This window comes from Lepisma saccharinum, chromosome 19 (genome assembly GCF_977018435.1).
Source record: "Lepisma saccharinum chromosome 19, izLepSacc3.1, whole genome shotgun sequence".
Classification (NCBI taxonomy): domain Eukaryota; kingdom Metazoa; phylum Arthropoda; class Insecta; order Zygentoma; family Lepismatidae; genus Lepisma; species Lepisma saccharinum.
In genome coordinates, this window is record NC_139247.1 from 5,413,482 (window position 1) to 5,440,769 (window position 27,288).

The following is a 27,288-nucleotide window of genomic DNA, read 5'->3' on the forward strand; positions in this document are numbered from 1 at the left end:
TCTGGTGTGTGTGATCTCTGTGGTGCCAGGAGTGTTCTCAGTGAACTTTTAATTTCTCAAAAACAAATATTGTTATGCTTCCTCAAGGAGAGACAAATTTCCACACGCCCAGTAGACAGAGCGCACAGCATAATGTCTTAGACCTCATAGTCACGTAGGACAAAATATTATTATGTATATTATTATCCATGAGCTTGTTCTTAACAATTATGACCTAAATTTTGGTATGAAGACATGGTAACTATCAAGATACCTATTACCTAAAAAATTAAAAATAAATAAGAAATTGAAGTCATGGTCCCTCCCTGACAGTAGGTGAGATGATGACAGCTGGCATGTCCTTTAACATAATTTCTAAGCACACTATTTCCAAGCTACCCCATGGAAATAAATGCATTTTCATCCCCTTTTACAAGCTAAGTTAACCTTTGTGGACTATATAAGTAAAACAATGACACCTAGCTTATCCTTTCATCTAGTGCTAGGAATTCTGTCTCCAAGCTATCACATTTTCACTCCCTTTTAAAGTTAAGCTAACCCTTTTCTAACAGTTTTTATGCCAGGATTTTTAACACAATACATACTGTGTTAGTTGTGATTTGAGCTTGAAAGCTTTTTTACACATGGAATAGTGTTTAAGCTGAATGACACAACATGTGGCTGTTTAGTTGTGGCTTATGCCTGAAAGACTTTTTACATGTGTCACACTGGAATGGTTTTTCACCTGTATGACGCAGCATGTGCATGTTAAGGTTTGATCGTTTCTTGAAAGAATTTTCACATATATGGCACTGAAATGGTTTTTCACCTGTGTGACTCCGCATATGGACTTTAAGATGATATCTCATTATGAAAGACTTTTTACATATGTTGCACTGGTGTGGTTTATCATCCATATGGATCTGCAGATGTTTTGTAAGGTCTGATTTCACCTTGAAAGTTTTCTTACATTTGTCACACTGGAATGGTTTCTCATCTGAATGATACTGAATGTGCATTTTAATGGTAGATTTATCCATGAAAGTCTTGTTACATATATCACACTTAAATGGTTTTTCATCCGTATGATGTCGCAGATGGATTGTGAGGTTATATTTCTGCTTGAAGGTCTTTGGACATGTGTCACACTGAAATCGTTTTTCACCTGTGTGATGCACTATGTGAATGTTAAGGTATGATTTACGCTTAAAAGACTTATCACATTTGTCACATTGGTATGTACTTTCACTGACATGACACAGCAGCACATGTTCCTTAAGTTGTCCTTTCCACTTGAAATATTTCTTACATATGTCACATTGAAATGGTTTTCCACCTGTGTGACACACCATGTGGGTGTTAAGATATGATTTATGCTTGAATAACATTTTACATACACCACACTGGAATAATTTTTCATCTCTATGACATAGCATATGGAAGTTAAGGTGGTGTGTCTGCCTGAAAGATCTTTTACATATACCACACTGGAATGGTTTTTCACCTGTATGACACCGCAAATGGAGCATTAGGTCAAATTTCATATAGAATGACTTGTTACATATGTCACACTGAAATGGTCTTTCACCTGTATGACGACGATAATGCTCCGTGAGGCTTGATTTTTTCTTGTAAGACTTTTCACACATGTCACAGTGGAATGGTTTTTCATCTGTATGACTTCGCATATGTCTTGTTAGTAAATATTTCAGTTTAAAAGGTTTTTTACATGTTTCACACTGAAAAGGGTTTTCCATCATGTGAAGGGTTGAATGATTTGTTAGTTCACTTTTTTCTTTAAATTTTTTACCACAAATTTTACAATCATGCAACTTTGCTGTACAAGAATGATATTCCGTAGAGTCGTTCCTAGGAAATGATATCTGACATGTATCACAGCAGAAAATTTTGTCACCAACATGTCTCCGCAAGTAATCAGGGTGTTTATAATTTTGTCGAAATGACCTTTCAGACTGTGAAGAACATGTTGATGTATTCAAAGAACTTTCATTCAGGAACTTGTTCTTGTATATGTCTTTCTGAATGCATCTGTGTCTTTTCCAAGAATCTTCGGTAGATAATGCTTTATTACAAATTCTGCAAGTGTCTGACTCATCACTGGTACCACATTGAAGGTCAGTAATTGTGGATGTATATTTCTCCATGTGCAATGATCCTTCTAAGCCTCTGCAATGAAAAATAAACAGTAAGAAAATGTTGTTGTCCAAAGCTACATAGAACATTACTAACCATCACTGTGTATTGGACCTTACAAAAAAGGCGTAATATTGAGCAGCAGCAGCACAGATTATCTATTTAGAATTTATACACACATACTCATACACGTGAATGAAAGAATTAAGAAAAATTGCCTAATTATACTGTCAAATAGATTCGACATTTTGCAGGATGTAAATGATGATGTAAATATAATAGATGTAAATGAGAGCTGAGATCACATATGCAATGCAATAGAATCAGCAGCTAAAGAAAGTATAGGATACCATAAACCAAGAAAAAGTGGTTAAGTAACTCTAATGATACAAATTTAGGCAATTAGAATAAAGCTAGAAGTTAATCACACTTTTAGAAGTAAAAAAAGAGATTACTTGAAAAGCAATATTAGGAGAATTGAAGCAAACAGCAAAATTAAAAATATCAGAGAATTATATAAAGATGTAAATGAATTTAGAAAGGGGTGGCAACCAACAGTAAACTTGGTAAAATATTTTTTTTAAAAAAACTGCATTTGTAGCTGATCCAAGTGATATTTTAAAAAGATGGAAGAACTACTTTAATGACCTTTTAAATGTTCATGTAGGAGATAAATTGGAAGTAAATGAAGTACACACACGAGAACCTAACTTGACTGGAATTAAAAATGGCATTAAAAGGCTAAATAATAACCAGTGATTAGAATGCTACATTTTATAAGTAGCTTCGCTACAACTACAGCTACTTTTGCGCTAGTTCTGTATTAAAAACTTAAAACAGCAATATGGCTATTCAAAAGAAGCCCTAGTATGATAGTTGTACGTACTGAAAAATAGATTCTGTTATTTATTACCATGATTCCCTTCATTCTATAATTGTTATAGCAGTGTTACTTCCGTTACATATTTTTACTAAAGTGTTTGAGAATAAAGTACCTTTGTAAGTGGCATATCAATTAAAAAAACTAGGTCTTACACAAATCCGTGTTGTTCTTATTGTCATATCAAAAATATTTATGTGACAGACTTCTTTTCAAAATTAATTGGAAGAATATCACATGTATCAAAATAAACTATAATGTGTTGCGCAAAATGGGAATAAGATAAAAATGTATTTATCAACTTAATCTTCTTAACTTAAACAGAATGTTATTTGGGGGATGGCGGATATTTGCTCGATCCTTGAGGATAGTTAGGTGATGCTTCTAATGGTATAAATGAAAAACTGGTGGAGCAATGCTTTACGTAAGTTTTTATGTTGGAAATGCTTCCCCGAAAACACAGTGGAAATTGTAATTGTCACATTGTATTCAAAGGGCCCAGGTTCAATACCCGGTGGAGGGCACATGGTGGTTCGTATCAGTCTCGATCAGCTGATCTCTGCATAAAGTGGACTCAAAACAAATACTACGAAAGACACCTAGTTGGGAGGTTGGGATCCTCCTGCTCCTACATTCCCCACTCTGCTCATCATTCATCATTCTTCCTCATTCTCACAATTAGCCAAAAGTGGCAGAAAACGGCCATAGATAAGAGCATAACTAAATAAACAATGCATCCTCATTGCCATGATTAGAAAAAGTTATAGAAAAGGGACGCAAACATAGGAAAAATACATAAATTTGAAAACTGTGTATTTTAACAAAAGAATATTGTCATTTCTGCAGGAAAGTCAATAACTCGTACGATCTTTTACAATATGATAAAATATATTGAGGAAACTGGTGTGCAAACCCGAGTGTTGTAACCATATTGTAATTTTAAATTTTGCGAACAAACATTATGATGAAAATAATTGTAATTTCAGAAACATTATCGTTCTTGTAACAATAGTTTTTTGCCGGTGTGATCCTATGTACTGAACTATTGATTGCTGGCACTATTGCTTTGTCAGATTAGTAGAAAATGGATTGCTCGTTTTTGCACTGTAAGTTGTTTTTTACACAGTAATTATCGATATTTTGCTGTCTGTTATGCCATCAATATCCATAGGATTTGTTCCAGGGGTGGCGCAAATGGGGCATTTTTTCCTGGTGGTGTAACAAATGAGGCATGATTCTCCACAAAATAGTGATGCAGATAAAAGAAATGGCTATTAGCCAGAATATATTCATATATGCCAGTTAGTTATCTGGATATTAGAATTATTCAGATGCTAATGAAATAAATTACACAGATATTTATAACCTGCGATATAAAGATATTTATAATATAGATTATCTGTATTTCCATGTAATGGACTTTGTCTTTTTGAGTCTCTTGCAAAAGTAAGCAATACTGTCGTTTATTTTTAACGCCATTGACCGTGAACCGTGTTGTGTAGGGTGATTGTTTGCTTATGGAATGCAAGGTCACGGGTTCAAACCTACTTCTTTGCAAAATCTTTTTCGGGAAGTAAACGGCTTTGGACGAGAATACTTATTTACGTTTCTTGGATATTTTCGTTGATATTTATGCGATTTATGTCCAGCATTTCCGGATGCAGAAAGTTGACATGTAAGTTCTTAATATGTGTTAACTTATAACAGCTGATTGAAAGGAAAAGTATTTCCTAAAATCCAGCCAATCAATGAAAGATTAAAAACATTAGTAGAAGCATTACTTGAGGCATGCACAGTGGCGATGATTATGGAGTGTGGATAGGCAGATGACCCAGCACTATGCTAAACATTATCTACCAAGGAAATGAAACTGTCCTGCCCCCCTCCCCCCCCCCACCTTGCCCCATCAGTTTTGAAACCCAATTGCTGCCACTGAGCATGCATCGCATAAATATTTACAGTAATATCATATAATATTCTATTACGTTATTAGCACACTTCGTACTTGGTAAATAAAAAGGAAAAAATAATAAGGAAAGGGTGAGATTTGAACCTACGATGTTTCGATCTTGACGAAAACAGTAAAAAAAAAAACGGAAGTGCTGTCACCTAACCAACTACTCCAGGAGATGGCTAACAGTAAGTTCAGTAAAGCACGTTAATCTCAGTTGAAGCAACATTGTACCGGAGTTCCGAACCATTTTTCGCCAAGAACCAAGAAAAACACACACTTTGCAGAATCGTTTGGTGTTGTGCAAGGTATCTTTACTAAACATTTCGCATAAAATCATCATAAATTTGCCTTCTTGCATTCAAGTGTGACCGCAATTCTTTCCGGTGGATGAGAACCTGTTCAGTGTTTCACAATGCACATACATTTTCCTATTTTCAAATTCAGAACGAAGAATCTTGAAATATTTTCAACATTCGTATTTCTACTTAACATTTTTTTGTCTACTCATATATTTTATTACTGCTTTAGGGTATCTTTACTTTATGGAATGTGAAAGAGTGAAAAAAAAAATCACAAGCGTTTTCATTCAGGAAGAAGAAATGTTGCAAAGTTGGCTACTCTTAGTTGGCTCTGAAGCACTATGCTGCCAAATTTACGAATTCCGGACTTTGAAATTTTTCAGGGTGGTCAAATAAGATGTTGCGAAGTGTACATCATCTGCAAATGCTAACAACTGAGTCAGACCATTTCATGTTAGTTCTTCATTAGTTTCTTTTACCTTTCTAACAGCATATTCTAAAGCTAAATTATAGAGCAATGGAGAAAATGCGTCCCCTTGTTCTAACCCATCATGAATTGTAAATTTATCAGACATATTAATACTCAAACGAATTTTACTTTCTGTTTCATTATTGCAAACTTTTATCATATTAAGAAGCTTCTTAGGTATTTCAAACTTAACTAATATATTATATACTTTATCTCTCTCAACTGAATTGTGTGCTTTTTTTTTAAATTGATGAATACCTGATGGACATTTTGATTATATTCCAACTTTTTCTCCAGTCTCTGTCTGATGTGAAAAATTTGATCTATATCTGATCTGTTATGTTTAAATTCACTTTGATAATCATCTATAATTTTAATGGAGTTAGTCTTGTTAAAAGAATGCTAGATAATATTTTACATAATGTTCAGGAAAGAAAAATTATTGCAGTTTGTTTTATCACTTTTTTTAAACACAAGTACAGTAAGAGATTCTTTCCACTGTTCAGGAATTATCTCTTTATTCCATATTAAACAAATTAATTTATGAATTTGATACATTGACAAATAACGGTTCACGTTATTTTATGCACTCGGTTCGGATCCCACTTTAAACTGTAGGTCCAGTCCCGATTAGCCTTACTATGCATAAAGTAGACTTAAAACACCAAATCAACCAATTCATCTCCTTTCAGAGTGGGCCTTCTATGATACTGTAGTCGGCCAGCATCCGAAAATACAGTTCTGCTTCGCGTATACCAGAGTGTAATTGCATTTAATATTGTGACTAATTTTACTTTAAAACTACAGATTAAAGTGATAATAGTGTCCAGAAAAAGAACCTCAAAGTAGATCTTCACACAAAGTATTTTAATCCATTGCCAAACATTTCAGTTAAGAATAATATTATGCTTTTTCATTGACCGTATTTTCGATTCATGGTGAATTTGCCAAAAGGACCATGTCAAGAAATGTAAATATGTAAGTTTTACTAGTAAATGTATTTAAAATGCACGAAACAACAGGGGAGGAGAAAAATAAACCTAAAAAAAAAGTAAAAATGCAGCAAAAACTGTTAAAAATACTGACAAATAAACTAAAAGCCAAAAAAGGCCGAAAAATGCAAAGAAAAAATGTAAAATAGAAAGTGTTTTCCGGCTCTAACTGAAAGGAAACGGACATAATATCAGGTTTAGCATTGTTTTTAAGGGTAAAAAAAAAATGATTTTTCAACAACTTCCGGACCCTAATTAGTAATTATGACCACTGAAAAAGTTGGAGGTAGCTTATTTAAAATTTTCTTGCTGAGGGATCGTATCGTCCCATATCTCCACTTCATAATAAAAAACATCAAGTTCATATTTCGAAAATGACTTGGAGTTTTCCACCACGAAAATATGTTTTTCATAGTTTGAAGTTCCTTAGTATTATCTTTCAAGGTTTCCATTGTCTTAATTTCCCACATATTTTATATTTCATACCTTCCTCTCTCTTTTCATACAGTCTTTGGAAAAAAGCTGAAACGGGATCTGGTTCAAATTACTCCTTTTCGCTCTCCTGTTCCTACTTTAAACAAACAACAAAATACTTCGTAACTAAACGATTGCTTGTTCAAAATACGGAATTTTTACACAATTTACAAAATATGACAAAACGCCAATAGACATGTTCATCATTTTTCCCTTTCAGCGTTTCTCGATTTTATCTGAATTCGTTTCCTCATGAAAATTGCCATGAGGATATTATAGATATGACATTATGTGTGAATTGGTTTCTTCAAACTGGTAACAAATTTTAACATGAGCTACCTGGAGAAGAGGTAGCATACTTGATTCTTACGAGGAAGGTCATAGGTTCGATTCTCCACCTAGGCAGGATTTTTTATATCGTTGGGTGTAAAGTTTATCCACCGTGCTAAGAAGTTAACATTGGTCTCTGTATTTCAGGAGAGGAAAGGAAATAGTAAGAGAAAGTTATTTCGATGATAGGAGGAAGTCACATGCCACGTGAAATGTGCAGAATCAAGTTACATAGAACTAAGTCTGTAATGGTGGTTTCGAATATTGCAAAGTTAGTGCTGAAAGTTTCTTATATCTGATACTCGTACTTTCTGTTCAAAGAAGACAAACATTTTAGATACAAAGCAGTGAGGAATTAACGATCATTATGAGGTTTTGAATTTTTTGTTTGTCACTCACTATATAAATATTTATTACTTATTATTATTATTATTATTATTATTATTATCATCATCATCATCATCGAATCGGCCTTATTTGCAATAACAACTTATTTATGTTAATTAGCGATTTACTATTAGTTTTAGACACATGGTAAGATGATGGTGAGGGGATTGACAACAGTCATTACGAAGGAACGGACATAAAATAACCAATCTTAGCAATTTGAACTCATTAAACGCTCTCCTTCGTTACAGTACTGCACTACATCACTACTTAACATAACTGTATATCTCTTTTTTAGTATATCGAAATCAAATAATCAATATTTTAGGTGTCAGTGAAGAACAAACAATACATAACTTAAATAACATTACATTTTGCATCCTGAATACATATATGTGATTTGTGAATTAATCATGATGTGTGTGTTAACACAACATATGAACAATAACTAAAAAGAAAAGTTTTAACTTTAAATCCTGGAAATCTCCAACTTCTAAGGGGAAACATGCGCAGAAAGGATGTCCCTCAAGTGTGCATCGGATTCATTTTTTAAATATTCTAATATCAACGGTATCTGTTCAGCAAACCAAAAAAAAGGAAGAGGAGAATGTGGGATTTGAACCAGCAACCTTTCACGCTTGATGAAAAATGAGGATAGCAGCGTCTAACCAACTGCTCTATGTTAACTTAATGACGTTATACCTTAAAAACATGTTGACATTTATGAAGACCCCACCTTCCTGTGTTTCAAGCACATTTTCTCGACAAGTCGTCTAAAATATATGTTTTTGAGAACTGTTCGATATTATGCAAGGTATTGTAAATAAAATGTGACATAAACTCCTCACAAATTTGCTTCTTTCTGCACAAACTTGATGGCAATTTCCTCCAGGTGGAGAAAAACTCTATTCGGTGTTTCAAACCCCCCAAATTTCAAGTCGAGCAAGCAGAATCGTAAATATCCTTCAAGGTTCTTTTTCCAATTTATTATTTCTGTTTGATTGTGTATTATAATAGCGGTTTATAGTTTCTAAGTTCATGAAAGTGTTAAATTGAAAACCTATCACCGCAGCGTTTTTCATCTAGGGGAAGGACCTACTCAAAGTTGGCTACTCTCATCTGGGGGCTGAAGTGCAATGTTGCTAAGTTTATGATTTTGGGACTTAGAATTCTTTCGGGGCGGTCAAATAAGATGTTGCGAAGTGTACAGGCTGGCTCAATAAGTCCCTTAACACCCCCAGTACAAGGCCACTGCAGCTTGTAAGGTGGAAATGGTGATGACTAATCGTTGCCAGGCCAAGGGGGAACTGCATGGTCGGTGGCCATCTTGAATTCAACTTCAGAATTTTAAATGGGAAGGGGGTGATATGATATATTAAATGAGGCTAGAATTTCACAAGAAAAGCAATGGTGAAGAGTTTTTCGATGTATCTTCAACCAGTAAAAAGTTATGACTGAATTCTTCTACCAATTTGCTCCTTTTCGAGGTGTCCGAAATTAACATTAAAATGTCTTTAGCGTGTCAGTAATGCATCGAGATCAAAGTGGCATCTAAGGAGAGAAGTTTGCATGCCATTGCACGTGATTTTAATCAGATTCATCCACGAAGTGCTGTGCATTACTAATGGCTGTCTCGAACAATTACAGTGTGATGCTTCCATTGAATGAAAAGTCCTTCACAGTGACGAGGCTAATTTTCATGAACAGAATATTCAACACTTTTTATCTGAAAACCCATTTTGGACAGATCACATTCGAATGGTTAGTGCTGGTAAGTTAATGGTGTGACATGCTGTGTAGAACATGATTAGTTAGTCCATTTTCCATCGACGGATCCTTAAATGCTTAGGGCTACTTGGATTTGTTAAATGAACATTTTTTATCATCCTTGCCTATGGAAGAAGGTACTTTTTACAGTTTCTTTTTCAGTAGGGTGGAACACCAGAACACTATAGGAAGGTTATGAGACAGTTTCTGTCCAAAGTCAGATGACAAGTGCCGCACATTCTGTTTGTTAACTTCACCTTGAACATAAACATTAGCATTGTCACTGTGGAGGACTTTTCATTCAACGGAAGTAGCTGTAATTGTTCAACACTGTAATTGTTTGAGACAACTATTCCTAATTCGCAGCTGTGCGAGGATGTATCCGATTAAAATTGTGTGAAATGGCATGCAAACTTCTCTCCCTAGACGTCACTTTGATCTCGATGCATTACTGACGTGCTAAAGACATTTGAATGTTAATTTCTGACACCTCGAAAAGGAGCAAACTGGTACAAGGATTCAGTCATAACTTTTTACTGGTTGAAGATACGTCGAAAAACCTTCACCATTGCATTTCTTGTGAAATTCTAGCCTCATTTGATATATCATATCACCCCTTTCCCATTTAAAATTCTGAAGTTGAATTCAAGATGGTGGACATCAAGATGGCTGCCGACCGTGTGGCGTCAATGTGGTGCCCCCTTGGCCTAGCAACGATTGGTCATCACCATTTCCACATTGCGTGCTACAGTGGCATTGTACTGGGGGTGTTAAGGGACTTATTGAGCCACCCTGTAGACTTACTTGGGGAAGATACAAATACAATTAAGAATAATACTAAAATATTTTTAAAAGCAGCTAAGGAAGTTAGCAATGAAAAACTAAATATATGCATACATGCTGAAATCAAGTGTTAGGTAAGAATGAAAATTTAATTATTGATAACTTGTTTGAATCAGATTCCAAATTTCAATACTTGGGAGTGATACCAACAAATAAAATTGATATTAAAGAGGAAACAAAAAGCAGACTTAATTCAGAAAATTCACGTTACTTTTCTCTTCTCCTTTAATATCTAAGAAATTAAAAGTTAAAATTTGCAAAACAATAATTTTGCCTACAGTACTATATGGATGTGAAACTTGGTCTCTTACATTAAACATTAAAAGAGAAACATAAATTAAGAGCATTTGAGAATAAAATACTTAGAAAAATATTTGGGATGAGGAGACTGGGGAGTGGAGAACTGCATAAACAGCAGTTTAGAACTGCATAATTTGTATTCATGTTCAGATAATATTAGAATAATTAAATCAAGAAGACTTAGATGGCCAAGCCATGTGGCACATATAGGGGTGGAAAGAAGAGTTTACAGGATTCTTGTTGGAAAACCTGATGGTAAGAGACGAGTAGAAAGCCCAAGATGAAGATCGAGGGATAACATTGAGATGGACCTAAAGGAAATCCATATAGGATGGAAAATATTGGATTGATCTTGCCCAGGGTAGGGACAGATGGATGGCTTGTGTTGCTGCAGCCATAAGAATGCCAGAGGGTTAGTTCAATTTAATGTTGTAACCATTCATCATCATCCGTTGTTGCCTGGTAGATAGTAGTCACATCGCAGGCTTGTGGGTTGGAAGCTGTGTGAGTGCAGACGTGCAGGGATTTGCCATCCAGCACTTCATGGAAACAAGTATGGAAAAGGAGTGAGCAGTCGTGGGTTTCCTGGTGGCAGAATGTGCTAGTACACAAGACGTTCACCATCGAATGACGGCAGGGTATGCAGGACATTTTTCATCTCAGTCACGGGTTAAGGAATGGAGTCCGAGGTGTTTTGAATGAAGAATGTCACTGCAGGATGATCCATGAGCTGGACCATCTGCCACTGGCGCAAATGATGACCTCATTCAATGTGTGAATGACATCATTCAACAGGATCAATGGTGTAAGTGGAGCATGTTACACAGACTACAGGGTTAAGTCATGGCACAGTGTTTAACATCATGTAACACTGCCTCCAGTATCCAAAGGTGTGTGCACAGTGGGTTCCCCACAATCTGACCATGGAACAAAAGCTGTTTCACATGGGAATGGCACTAGAGATGCTCCTCCGATACAAACAGGAAGGCAGTGATTTCCTGTCAAAATGTCACAGGGGATGAATCTGCATGTCATCTTATAACTCCATTAAGCCTTGTCTCCATGATTATGAAAACTAAATATGCTGACCTTGGTCATATTTAGTTTTGCATGACATCTGTATGAACCACAAACCAAGCAGCGAAGTCAGCAGTGAAAGCTCCCCCACTCACCACCACCCAAGAAATCGAAGGCTATGCAGAGTTCCCACGCTCACATGTCCCTCACATTGTTCTTTGACGGAAGTGGCCCCTGCTTATCAAACTTTGTGAGAAAGGTGCAACCGTTACTGGCATGTGGTATGCAGAAACTTTGACATGCATGCATCAGCCCATCAAATCCAGGAGATCGGTTTGATGTCATCCAGGGAGGTGGTGTTGCATGATAATGCACATCCACATACAGCCAATGTTGTCTGGGACGTATTACACAGATTTGGGTGGGAAACAGTCCAGCACTCACCTTATAGTCTGGACATGTTCCCATGTGATTATGCCATCTTTGGTGTGCTGAAACAGGCACTGCATGGTGGCCAAAACGTTCCTCTACTAAAGCTGTTTCAAATTACTTTGGTTCTCAATTTTTGCACATACAGAAAATTCTCTGAGTTATTTATTCGTGCAAACCAGAAGGATTTTTTTTCCTGAATAAAGAAATTAAATTTTCTGGAAAAAAAATTATTTTTTAAACTACCGTCTACCCATTTAGACCCTGATTTAGTGGAGAGTAACGAAAACAATTTGTGAGAATAGAACATGTACATCTAAACAAAGTACCTACAATGAAACAATGATTACCAACTATACTGATCGAGTAGGGCACTTATTGGCATCCATCATGCATTTTTATTATTATATAATTGAATTGTATTCTTTAACACAATTTTTGGATAAACAATTTAACAATTATCAACACAACAAGGTTCTAAGATGCTAACAGCACTATGATATAGATTATTTATATTCGCTTCTGTTTATTATGGAAGCCAGAGGAATTCTCCTGTAAAATTTAAATTTTCTTCATCTAATTGTGTTTTCTGTAAACAGGGTACAAACATGTCCTTATCTATAAGAATGCAGCACTTCGAGGAAAAATCAACCAACCACAACTGTCTACAGTAAATAGTTTGCCTTCTGTGAATATTTTTGTCCACCAGTGAACATTCAAAACAGCATGCTTGGACACCTCCCAGCACAAGTGTGTCCCAGTGTCTAAAGGTTAAAGATCATATCTGACTGTATTAACTGTAGTAACTTTATAAAATTCCCAACATTTGTGATGCATGTGCATCTGAAAAATTCTGCATTTTTCAAAACAAAAAAGTACATTTATTTACCATTAGACCTACACTAGCATATAAACAAAGTGTGAAAAACATAAATTTGGATCTTTTCAAACTTCTGTACACCAAAGAAGTTACATCCATCAATTGTCATTAAACTTCTGAAAACAAGCTCTTCATAATAATTTTAACATTACAAGAGCTCTGCCAAGTGTGCCAGCATGTGATGCTCTAGGCAACTTTTCATGTCACCACATTCATAAAATCCTCAGAACGAAAAGAGTTCATTGTTATTTTGCATTATAGATTGTGCTATTCAACATAGAATTTCATTTTAATCTTTCAATTTATTCTTGTCGGAATATTAAGAAAGAATGGCTTCATATTTGTGCAACTATGAATGTTTGACTTTTGCAGTATTATAAAAAAAGCAAAATGTGTTTGAAATTTGCAACTTCATAGACATGAAAAACATGGCCAGGTGTATCATTATGCATAGATGAAAATAGGGGAGTTGAGTCGAAGTATGGTGGTATACATATATAAACACACACATAGTGGTCACAAAGTGGGCATACACCCTCCCCCTCCCTTCATGTTTGACACCACAATGGTTATGGTTGAATGCTTGATGTGGATACATGCAGGATGGTTTAAGAGCCCAGAACATTGGTATGAAGATCATCATTATCGCTACAAAAAGGTTCTCTCTATTTTTTTTGCTAATGTTAGTGGTTTTGCCATTATTAAAAAAATAATTTTTTAAAAGTTTATTTTTTATAGTACTTTTGTTGTTTTTGCCTTGTAACTTTTGAATAAATTAAATGACATGAAATTATTTGGAATAAAATTTGAAGCCTAATTTATAAGCTTTAAAACTATATAAGTTTAAATATATTGTAATGAGATAAGCTCTAAAATGTGTATCTAAATGAAGAATGGTCTGGAAGCTCCCTTAGATAGAGATTCAGAAGACCCTGTCCTCACATGGTAGGGGTAAAGGTACATTAGAAATGTATTTTTGTGAAGCTGATTTTTTTCCTTCACATGGGAAAATGTTTACTTTTTTCTGAGAAAGTATCAACAACAAGTGCACAATTTTTGCCATGAGGATTGAACAGGCAATATGCACACACCATTTTGAACCCTCACATCCAGGCATTGGCCATGCAGGGTCCCACAAAATTCAAATTTTTGTAAAAATTTTCATCTTTTTCTACTTGATAATGATTTTCTCTTCAAGCATAGGCCTATAGCCTAACTCATACTGAACAAAACAAGATACTATTTGTAACTGTAGCATTCATAGTTTCCAAGGTAAGAAGTTTTATTTTTGAAAACTTGAGGAATTAAAATTTCCCATCGAAAACACTCTTGGCATTGCACCCTACACCCAGATCTCCCAGTATGCATTTCAGGGTTAATGCATAGTGAAATATGATAACACAGTTTCTGTAAGGTGATCATTCTGTAAAATATTGTGTATATTTATTTTATACTTTTCTCCTGAGATTTCAGCCAGTGTATGGGCCACCCACCATTGTGAGCAAATTTGGGAGATACAAATGAGTAGCATAACCTGGTCACAGAACACCTACAACGACGGGTTCATCATGCTGACCACACATCCCTCTGTAATTTGTTTTATGATTGCCCACCTCTGCCGAGGCATGCGGGAGTAAGGCTGGCAGTCGGTAGATAGGCCTTGGCCCTCAAGGGTTGTTGTGCCACATGTTATGATATGTTATATTGTAGGTGTTGTGTTGAAAAATATTTGTTTGACTCTTAAGTGAAGAAATAGGAACCCCAATGATGTGTTGTATTATTTGGTATCCTTCCACTCAGAGAAACTAGTTCCATGCAAGTATTTCTGTACCTTGAAAACAAAAGCACCATTGTCTAATTTTTTTTTGTTACTCTCTTGAACATCCCCATTTGAAAATATACATACATTTAAATAAACAAAATTATCAATGGATACAACAAGGGTGCATAAATGAGTACAGCATGAAACAATCTTTTCACAAGGATGGCTTTAATTCCTCCTGCACACTGCAAACAGAACAACAGTCAAAAAATGGTGGCACAGAGAAAATTTCCCAGGCATACTGATTTAACAGCTCTCAATTTTTACTGACAGGGCACCCTACTGGATGGTATGCCGGAGAAAACCAGTTACATTGGTGAAACTACACAAACACACTGAACCAGTGTATGGAGTCATGATAGTTGACACCTAAGTTTACACTACTATTGCAGTAATTCACTTAATTCAGAATATTAATTGTGAGCACTGTTGTGACAGTTCTTCCAACATTTTGAGCAATTAAATTTACAAGCAGATAATGAAAATGTGTTTAATTTTTTGGGGCATCTCTGTGCATTATGTTTACACAGAAACAGCTGATAAAAATTAGCAAATATCTCAAAAAAGTTTCATGAACAGGGCACAGATAGTTTATGTAAACATACTTTTTTCTGAATTTGAATCAAGTTGATATTACATTTTGGAATTCTAAAAACAAGGTAATTACAGAAGAAACACCAAATTTTATTTCATATAATACAAAATACTTTATTTAGATATTTCCCTGGAAGCACTTGAAAATTCCATGAAATGTTTTATGATTATTAAAGATTTTTTAATATTGTTACACATTTGCCACAAAGAAACTGAATTTTTACTTTTTAATGATTCCAATATGTGGATTTTATGATTCCATGATATTTCAAAGAAGGAAGACTGGTAATAGTACTCACAATTGAACAGATGACAACATATTTTGTTACCTACAAATGTGTGCCCTACTCATAACATATGTGGAATCTGTTACATACCTTGATGTTTCTTCTTGGGAGTTAGTTTCAAGGTTGGGGTTAAGATCAGCAAGTGCAGAGCCATTTTCTTCAGACTGATCAGAGCCACTATCATCATTTGAAGTTTCACTCACCACACTGACCTGGAAAACAAAATAAAAGTAAATAAATCACACACACTATATACAGGATGTTCCAGGAGGAAGTGGCAATACTTTGGGAACTGGTAGTATGGGTGATTCTAAGCAAATAAGTTCATATGAACATGGGTCCGATTTTGAACGATAACGGAGATATGAACAAAAATAAAAATGATGTAGGAAAACATGGGGCGTTACCCCCACACCCCCTATATGCCTACATGGAGTGGTGCTAAGCACAGGGGAGCACTTTACCTTTTTTTGTAGGAAAACAAACAAAAACAGTGACAAGTAAAACATGGCAATGTAATGGTAATTGTGTAAGTAAGTACTCATGTTATTCGACGCTGGATAGGCACCGGAGCCTCTTCCACCATTAGAACAATTCCGGGTTTCCCCGGTTGGGAGTCGAACCCGCGACCCTTGGATTGGTAGTGGAACGTCATACCGACCAAGCTACCACAGCCCCCTAGTAAACCATAACGTTGCCTGACAATTTCACAAGATTGCCAACAGGTGGCAGCACATGTGACAGTTACTCATCGAAGTGTGTTACCTGCAGTGCTGTGAGAGTGTACTTGGAACATGTGCACATTTGTGAGATGCTGTTATTTGAGTTGTTTCCGTAGCAGTTCACAGACAGTTACCGTCAAATGGCACCTACATACATGAATGAGGAGTATGCGGACATGGTGGTTGTGTACGGGTTTTGTAATGGAAGTGCGCACACGGCTGTTGAAGAATACAGGAGGCATTTTCCATTACGAAGGACACCAAATAAGGTAGTGTTTACTAATACAGTTGTGCATTGAGAGAGCGTGGAACACTTCCCAGTGCTAAAGTGACTTCCGAACGTGAAACAAGACAATCTGTTCATGAATGCATGAATGCAAAGTGGTACCTTCATCTGTTACAAAATGATTTGACGGACCAGTTATACGATGTCCCTTTGCGCACAAGGCGGAACCTCATCTTGCAGCATGACGGAGCACCTGCTCAATCCAGTCGGTTGATCATTTAACATCTGAATTCCACCTACCCTAATTGATGGATTGGTTGTCATCATGGTAGTGGTCTGGTTCCGTGGCCACCTCATTCTCCCAACCTAACCCCTCTTGATTTCTGTTTATGGGGTGGATGAAGCAGGAGGTTTACCGGGAAAGGGTGAATGCAAGGGATGAACTGCACATTCGCATTATGAATGCTGCTGCGTTAATCCGGGAACATCATCAGGAACTTTGTAATGTAACACAAGATGTCCTCCGATGTGCTCAGAAGTGCATTGATGTTGGTGGTGTTATTTTTGAGAATCTGCTCTGACCTGCTATCATTTCTGTGGCATTTTCCCTCCTTACATTCGTTCATGTGAGTACTGACCAGCAGGTGATAACATTTCATTTTTCTACTTTTATTGCTTGCTTCATTACTTAATTATCGTGTACTAATTACTGCTACACCACAAATTCATGCAATCAAGATTAGTATCAGCATGTCCTTTCTCTTATTTACTTACACAATTACCATTACATTGCCATGTTTTACTTGTTACTGTTTTTGTTTACGTTTTCCTACATCATTTTTATTTCTGTTCATATCTCAGTTATCGTTCAAAATCAGACCCACATTCATATGAACTTTTTGCTTAGAATCCAGTTCCCAAAGCATTGCCGCTTCCTCCCGGAACACCCTGTGTATGACACAGCGATTTATTCATGATTTTAAAATTATTGGCACATCAGCACATAGGCTATTTGGGCCTGTCACACAATATGGGAATAAGCCCTTTAACTAAATCAGAATGGAAGACTGAAGGTTAATTTGAGAAAAAGAAATGTCTGTTAACATCTTTCTAAATCAATTAATAATAATAACCTGTGGTATAACAGCCTACCTTCTACTGCCGACCAGTTACAGCGTGACATGTGGTCACCACAACAAACCCCCATACATTGTGTAGGTTTGCTGAGACCAATTATGCTATTCATACATAATTTCTTAATTTCCTCCTGATGGTGGGTTGACACCAGTCCCATACACAAGCCAAAATCTCAGGACAAGTTGTCACACATCCCAGGAGACTCGGACGTGGGTGCATCCCATAGCTGAAGCCCAAAGCTTGCACCTTTAGAGAGCATGGCCATGGTGCAGGACTTCCTAAATTCATCAGTGTAACTAACAGTCAAAGACTACCTAAGTATTAACAACTAAAGCTACAGTATTTCTAAGGACCAAATCTCCTTGACCAGGTTAACAGCTGCAGATGTAGAGGGGGCACTCAGTATCAGGGGTGCACATCCCCCCCAAGACCCAAGATCATGTTATGCGTCCCCCCCAAATCATATCGTAAACCCCACCAAATATTTAATTATGAATGTGTGTCTACCAAAAGTAACTTTTATGTAGCTTTAATGAACACTATACTTGATATGCCCCTCCTCCATAAACAGGGGTGTCCATCGCTAAAGACTATTCCTAAATCATTCAACATAATCCCCAGAAAATAGTTTGGATTAATATGTAACAATTGATGTCTATTTGAATGAAATACCATGTTAAACTGTTCATATTTTTTAATTATTCGTTTCCCGAAAAAACTTAAAGCTATTTGTGAGCCCAACTTAAGAGTTCAGTATGGGGCTTATGGCAACAGTGTTGCCAAATGGTGCGCAGTACAAGAAAGCTCCAGCGTGCATCGAGCGTCTGCTGTAGTACAAGCCGCAACAAAAGTTAGTGGTCAAAGGGGCTGTTCACTGCCAAACTTTTCCACTAGAAGCGCCAGCCCTGTTGTGTCCCTAATTAATTACGTTCGTCATCTGGTTGCCCTAAGCTTTACATTGGAGCGTGATAGGATGGCTATTCAAACGTTATTTTCAACGAAGGTAAGAATTTCTCGTGTAAATCGATGACAAAAATTGTTTAGCAAACTTTTAGGATTATGTAGCAAGACATAAGTTTCTGAAAATTACGTTCTCCTGAACCTAAGAATTAATGTATTTAAGCGCAACGATGGGGTAGCTCAGACGGGCTAAATATAGTATATTTATGCACAAAGAGCACTAAACTTGACGTTATTTTGGTCGATCCCAGCTGCCATGGGTCTATAATTTAAAAAAATAGATTTTTGCACTACGCTTTTATGTTTCCTCTTGTTGCGACTTGCGAGTATGTGTAATTCAACGGCGGGAGTAGGAATCTGAGAAACTACCCAAATTACAAAGAGAAAATGTATTAAGCAGATAAGCGCATAATATTTATTATTATACACTATGCCCTATCCGATAACTTAATATTAACATATGTTTTCCTTGTATTAAGCAGACATTTCCAACTTGTATTTTCGTCCTTTTAAAATTATAATTCCTGTAAATAAGAAAGCCCTAGAGGTTGCGAGATATGAATCAGAATGTAACATATTTTTTGTAATAACTATTCTTCTCGATAAATGTGTATGTATAAAGTAGAGAACCATATTTACTAGCCATGAGGAATAGTATGATATCACGTAAAAAAATGAGTCGGGTATTAATAACAACTAGCTATAAAAAAAAAGTGCAGTCGCGAGGAATTAATATGTATTATTATTTACCAGATTCAAAAGAATAAAGCACTTAAATTGTGAAAATTCAAAGTGACGTAAACAAGTGCTGTGCAAATTTTAAGGCTTTTTTTAGTTCCGATATCTTTTCTGTTATTGACGATCGTCTTACTAAAATTCTTAGTTTCACAGCACTGATGTTCCGACATAATTTCCGATGTTAAGATGAAATTAAACTTGCAATTTAATGTAATAGCAGCACATTCAGAATTAACTTCCCCATATATTTAAATGGGAGAACAATTGCTCATCAAAAGCGTGGGGTCACAACAGGGGTGCTGCCACCTACAATAGTTTGCTTTGACCAGGAACATACAAAGAATGCATGACTTGGTGGGAAGCTGTTCATTCTTGCAGCTGTTGGTCCAGAATAATGACGGTCCGTGGAGGAACATTTGAAAATAACTGTTCCTGAATACACTTTCCATACGTCTTGCTCTCTATTTTATCACATGCGTCGGCAGTGATTTTCTTTGCTCTATGCACAAAAAGGCAAATCGGGACTGGACCTACAGTTTAAAGTGGGATCTGAACCACTATGTGTCTCCAATGGGTATCAAACCCGGGACCCCTTGATTACAAGGCGACGACGTTACCACTGCGCCATCGGGGAGGCTTCTTTCACATTTTTCGGTGCACTGTCTCATTTGAAACGGAACAGTGTTTATAATACCGGCATACACTAAAGCAAATCACCCCCGGTCGTTGCATTTTAATTAAAGCATTAGGTTTCCATACCCAGTGGAGGCACATAGTGGTTCATATCTCACATAAAACCGTAGGTCCAGTCCCAATTAACATATCTGTGCAGAAAAGTGGATTTAAAACTCAATTAATCAATTACTAGAGGTGTGAAGTAGATGAAGTTCTGTTGTATTTGTGTGAACAATGAATACAGAAAGAAAGAGACAGACATTGGAAATATTCAATCTAAAATGCTCTCACTTTGTGTCCATCAGTTAACGTTATTGTCTTGCAAACAAGTTCAGGATTAAATTTACTTAGGTATCTCATAAATCTATTTCCTATTTATGCATTTGCATCAAACTTTACTATCTGGAAAAGAACTGTTCGATCATTTTATATTCTTTTAATATGATGCTATCGATACTTTTTATAATAGTTAGTCATCCTTTGGGAAGAGCAAGTGAACTGGGGGTCTTCCCGTAGATCCGCCAATGCATACAATATGCCTGTTTTCAGAGAAAAATTCCCCCAAAAAAGAGAAAGCGCACGCACAAATAATAAATTTCTTGACCTGGCCCTAAGATGGAAGCCTATTCACGAACTTTTGCCTGGCCATTCCCCGCTCCCTTCCCTCTTCCCAACACGTGTTTGCAGCGAGTGGCAACAGGCGGAAGGCTGTTATTTTTCACTCCCCAAATCCCGGTTAACATAAGAAAGGAAAGCGCATTCTTTGAATGTTCTGAATTGTAAAAGAAGGTATAGACCATCAAAACCTTACATTTCTTCTCCTTTTTGCATATTTATTATTTTCTCTTCGCATGTTAACCACTTTTGTTTCTGACAGAATAGGGGTGGGGATCTCAAAAGTAAAAGCCCATAACAGCCCATACTGAACTCTTAACTTGGGCTCCTCTATAGCACATTGATTGGTTAAATGTAGTAAATGAAATTACGTAAATATGCATATAAATAGTGTTTGTGAGTGGGTTTATAAAATTCAAATTTTCAGTATTAACACAAATTGTTACACAACTTACAATAATATAATACGGTTCTTCTTTCAAAGAACTCCCCCCCCTCATTTTCTTGGGGTAAATATAATAATTTAGTAACCCATAACAACAATTATGTGGATTTTATCAAGTAAAACTTTCCTGTGACAAGAAGTTAAAAATGCAGATTCGATAGATTTTTGTTCCAAATGATGCACCAAATTAAGCAGTATACAAAACATTATATTCTAAGAAGTGATGCTATTAATGAATATCGAGAATATTGTTTATACTTGTAATGCAGCTATAGTATAAAACAAAACATTCACCTCAGTATAGTGCAAACATGTATTCTCACAACACATCATTGCGAACGAAGCGAGCCAAGATAATTTTTACATCCATTTATTTGCAAGCTTTCAAGAATATTAATTTAATGGGGTGTCAATACTTTCTTAGGATCCCGAGATATTTAGTCTTTTCCAGCTTCTCTTTTGGCACGTTCGGGGTGTTGGAAACATGTGGATACCATATTGTATCAAAATTTAATGTTCGAACTCTCTCTCCACTAAAGAAATCCCTTGACAATCTAAGATTTAACACTTTATCAAGATCTTTCTATCTCCCCCTTTAAATTTAATACTCAATCATACCACCAAAAGTTTCATGACAATTTTAGACTTACTGTTGATATTAGAGAGTGGATATTGCCTCCTCCAAAAATTAATTCTCAATATCCACACCAGAATTTCCGACAGTCTAAGACAATAGTAATACACAAGAATTGATACCCCCCTCATTTTAATGCTCAATCCCCCCTCTAACTAAAATACCCACCATAATCTAAGACCTAGAGTTGGATACTGACCCCCCCCATTTAATTCACAATGCACATGTCAATTAAGGCCTAATATGTAAGAGTTGGATTTATATATCCCCCCTTTCTTCGACAATACTGCCCGACCCTGTGGCCGAGTGGTTAGCACATTGCACTGCGATGCCAAGGGTCCCAGGTTCAAATCCCGGTCGGGCTTGGTTGTTTGTGAATGTCCATTCATCAATTTCATCATTTCATCACTCATCCCCATCTTCGCAAATTAGCCAAGAGGCACAAAACGCGAAGTAAAATAAACTAAATCAATCAATCAATCAATCTTCAACAATACTCATAAACACTTTCTATTTTTCATCTAATGGATTAAATATGGTGCATTTAAGGTGTAAAAGTTTTACATGTATTTTGGAAAAATATATAAATGTTGAATTTTATATTATTTGAAGGGAAAAATCACCCCAAAAATCTCAATGGCGCAGTCTGTGGGCACCCCTGCTGAGTATAAATAAAAACAAAACACAAGACAGCAACAACACAGTAACTGAGGTGTACTATGTGGAAGTGTGGTTGACTTTTGAGTGTCTCCTGTGAAGGTCACCCCTTTTTCCCTGTATTATAAAATTAGAACTGACATTGGTTGCTACTTATTGCAGCTCCATAATGCTATGAAAATTCTTGATGCAGCTGGCATGTTCATTGCAACATTGATTGTCTTCCTAGTTTGTCGAATGTAAGCCTTACCAAAAGTGCACATGTTATGGTTATCCATGCACTTCCGTTCCCAGATTATCCTTTGGGCTTAATAGTCAGCTTCTGGTTTACAGTGGCAATTTGTTACCAGTCTTGAGATGCTTGGAAAGAATGTGGCTGATGATTCTAGATAATATTCCAGTGTATGGAGTAAAGACTATATTCTCCTCTAGGTCTGATGTGCCTGTGTTCCTTGGAGTGTCCAGGTATCCTGAAATGTCTGGGTTGTCTCAAAGTGTCCAGTTTTTTTTATTATTATTATTTTTCTTGTTCCTGTTGTGCACCACTCTCTCTAGTGTAACATTGATGGTGATAACTGAGCATCCATTGCACCTGAAAACTGAGTTCAGACAGCCTACTTTATCTGGCTTGACTTGATTTGGTGTTTTAAGTCCACTTTATGCACAGTAAGGCTGATTGGGACTGGACCTACAGTTCAAAGTGAGATCCGAACCACTATGTGCCTCCACCATGTATCGAAACCGGGACCCCTTGATTACAACGTGATGACGCTACCACTGTGCCATTGGGGAGGCCTTACTTTATCTTAAAAATGCTCTGTATCAATGATGCAAATCACCCTGTGGCATAATGTAGATGGTGGTGTTGATTGCTGCACTGGATTGTCATAGCCCTTGACACTGAGGTATAGATGTTTGTGCACCAGTTGGCCAGACATGCTGTGTCCTCTTGTTCCATCTACCTTGCATTTCATGATGTCCAGGAATGTGAGGTTCAATTCAATTTAACTATCCTTTATTGAAGGGTGAGGTTCAGCTTGGGGCTGTTCAGTTGGACTCTGTCGCCTTAACGAATTTGATGGTGGGTTGTTCAGGTGGTCCATGAATGCCATTAGGAAAGCTTCACCAAGTAACCAGATGTCAAAGGTATCATCCACATAACTGTAAAAGACAGCAGATTTCTGTGGTACTGTAAGGAGTGCTTCATGTTCAAAGTTCTCCATGAAGTTTTGTTGCCCTGGTCAATTCTGACCATACATGCATTGTAACCTGGTATTGTAGCATCTGCGTGATCATTAATCTATGACATAAGTTACATTTAATCTGAATCTTCTGAAAGAGAATATCTTCAGTTTTAAAAACCAAAATTAAAACATTTGTTTGTTTTGGATTCAGAGAAATATTTCATGAAGGTATGTCAATTTCAAGTTTATCTGTTTCATGTAAAAATTGCAAATGCTAAAATTGATTGATTGATTTGTTGTTTTAAGTCCACTTTATGCACAGTAAGGCTAATCGGGACTGGACCTAGAGTTTTAAAGTGGGATCTGAACCACTATGTGCCTCCACCGGGTATAGAACCCGGGATCCCTTGATTACGATGGTACCACTGCGCCATTAGGAAGGCACACAAATGCTAAAATTGAATGATGTAATTTTGGTACACATTTTCACTATGAAAATAGGTAAAATTTTAAATTATTCAGCCTACTTCAACCTCTGGTCATCTGTTACTCCATAAGCCACCAAGTTGCGAAGTCTGATATTGGGTAACCCAGCTGTGACCAGTTTTGACAAGTAGTTTGCTGACTAGAGGGTCCCTGCAAGATGTTCTGATGTTCAGATTCTGCAGAGTTCTTGAAGTGGTGGTCACAGTTGCCCACCTGAGATTGGAGCTGTGCAGTTAAAAATGTGTACATTGAACATCCAATGATGCTCATGGTTGAGTGGCTTTGTCCATACCATCACAGTGGTACTATTTCCATTGGTGTTAATTGTTGATCTGTGTTTGCATTTGTTACTTGCCTGGCCCCCACACTTTACCTCCACACTCGAGGAGGGTGCACTCCGTACTCGGCTCTCATTTGTCTACGGGTATCTATCTTTGTACGACAATGCACATGGGTTGCAACATGTCAACAAAATTATAAAATTAACAACAAATACCAAGAGACAACGGATAACCTTTGAGAAACCTTTTTGATCAGAGGGATAAATTACCTTGTCCAGCAACTGTGAAATTAAAAACAGAAATTTTGGACATTTTCTAAAGTTTAATTAATGTAAACTTAAATATGTACACAAGCCGTATCCGAACGTTCATTTTTCTAATTATCAGGCCAAAACCCTAATTTTGATGTTGGAAATCTCTATTGTTTATACCTGGATGCTTTACATTTTCATGAATTTCATCGGGAGTACGCTTGTCACAAGGTAGACTCGCGATACTCCAAGAAACGTCTTAACAGGCACAAGGTTGCCCGACGTGTACATTTCTCAACACTCCACGGTGACAAGGCACTAGGCTGCCATGCGCACCTTAATTGCTTCCAAATAACATCCAGAACAAACTACCTTTTCACCTGTAAATGGGACACCAAGGAACTAGCTTGCCTGGCAATCCAATCTCTTACAGCATCCGTTGCGGGAGATCTGTCCTCTGATCCGAGCTGACCGAAGCGAAACAGCCTCTCCCTTCCAAGTCACAGTTCCAACAGCAGACCTCCCCCACTCTCATCTGGGAGTTTATATACGTTTGGTTGGCGTCTGTCGCCAACAGCCCTTCCTTCAAAATTTTTAATCTTTAACAGCTAAAACACCCACCTTTCCTTGAACGTTCGAGATACGAAGAAAGAACAGAGTGCTACATAGAATATACGAACCTAAAATGCATAATAAATAGATTTACACTAATCTCACACACTTATTTTTACACACTCAATTACCTAATTGATTAACATATTAATCAAATATTTCAATAAGAAAAAAATACTGTTGCCCTGACATGGGGTCAGGGTAACACATTCTTACACCAATGCAGATTTTTTCAGAAGTCCTCTGGTTTTCCTATCTATTGCAGCCATACGTAGAAATTTCAGCGAAAAATGTAGGTTCGAGCAGGACTCAAACCCAGCTTAGTAGAACACCAAGCCATTGCTGAACCACTGAGCTCTGGTTTTGTCGGATTTTTTGCTGTCGCTCTTACCTGCATGAAATCGTTGAGCAAAGCTAGAGCTGGCTCAGTAACTCTGTGGTAGAGCAATGGCACAGTATGCCAGAGACCCGGGTTTGAGTCCTGATCGAACCTGTCTTTTTTGCTGAAATTTCTACATCTCCTGTGGGTGCCAAATCTTAATGCAGCTATAGGGTCTAAAGAAATGGTTGGTACATTCTGTCAGTTACGATTATGTCATTGCCTGAGGTTTTGCAACTAAGCTCATCAATAAGAGATTTAAATATTGATAGTCAAACATGAGTTTTTTTGGGGAATTCAAATTGTATTTCAGCAGCTCGGGAGTAAAACTTGATAATCCATAAAATTATGCAACCGAGAAAAATGCAGGTTTCCATGTGGCTTATGGGTTACCTAGATGTTCCAGTGTGTTTCTGGCCAGCTACTGAAGGAATGTTAACTCAATTTTGAACGGAGTGTGGGTTATCAAGTTTTACTCCAAAGCTGCTCATTTATCAGGGATATCTAAAATAACCCTTCACCAATTTTTAACACAATATTTTACAGGGTAAGAATCTAGAACTGGACTAGCTGTAAACATATATCAATCATCGTTTCAAACTTCATGCTAAATGCTTGAATCTCCACAATTTTCCAAACCATCCTAACATATGGTACATAAAATTATGGTGCTCTTAATGTAAAAATGTTTCGGCTTTTTGCCAGACACAGTCAATCTTCTCTAATGGCTGTATTAACTTAAATTATTTACCTGTTCTCTATTCCTTTCATTGAGTTTCACCCTCTTTGCTGAGGTCTTGTCTTTCATCGTCATATCAGCATCAACACAGTTTTGGAGGAAATCGAGAAATATATCAATCTCGGCTAAACATTGGATGCACACAATATCTGATGAGTCAAGTGGATTTGTTGCCTAAAAAAAGGATGGAAAAATGTTTATGTTTGAAATAAATTAACAATACATGTGAGGTGCTCAGAATAATAACAGCAGATCCCAACCGACCTCGAATTTTGAGATACAAGTATGGCTGTATACTGCTGCCACCTACTTTTCATATGCTGAAGTATTAAAAGAATAGGGATATGACAAAACTCATATCCGTAAAGAAAAATGAAAATATTATCAGTGAAAAAATGACATATCCCTACTGTGTGTTCTTTTGTTTATGTCCACTACGAGTTTGGTGGCGTTGTAGACAATATGGCAAAGGTTTATATGACATACGACGGTCACTATTTATATTTTGAGCCTAGCAATGTAAAAACAGGAATTTGGCATTGAAAACTGCTTTATTGTTTTTCGAAGTATTCTCCTTGATGGTCAATACAATTTTGCATTCGTTCGAACCATTTGTCAAAGCAGTTTTTCCAATCTTCTTGAGACACCTACATAATATGGTTTTTGAACCCATCAACGGCATCTTCCGCC

At 36.7% G+C, this 27,288-nt stretch overlaps 1 protein-coding gene across 1 annotated transcript; it reads right to left on the reverse strand.

The window, feature by feature from the left end:
• Positions 1-570: 570 nt before the first annotated feature.
• On the reverse strand, positions 571-23,640 carry LOC146002761 (uncharacterized). The gene is made up of 3 exons (XM_083140696.1): positions 23,506-23,640; positions 15,948-16,069; positions 571-2,166 (listed from the first exon to the last, which is right to left on the reverse strand). The coding sequence occupies exons 1-3, from the start codon at positions 23,638-23,640 to the stop codon at positions 636-638; spliced, it is 1,788 nt and encodes a 595-aa protein (XP_082996822.1). The 3' UTR covers positions 571-635.
• Positions 23,641-27,288: the final 3,648 nt, after the last annotated feature.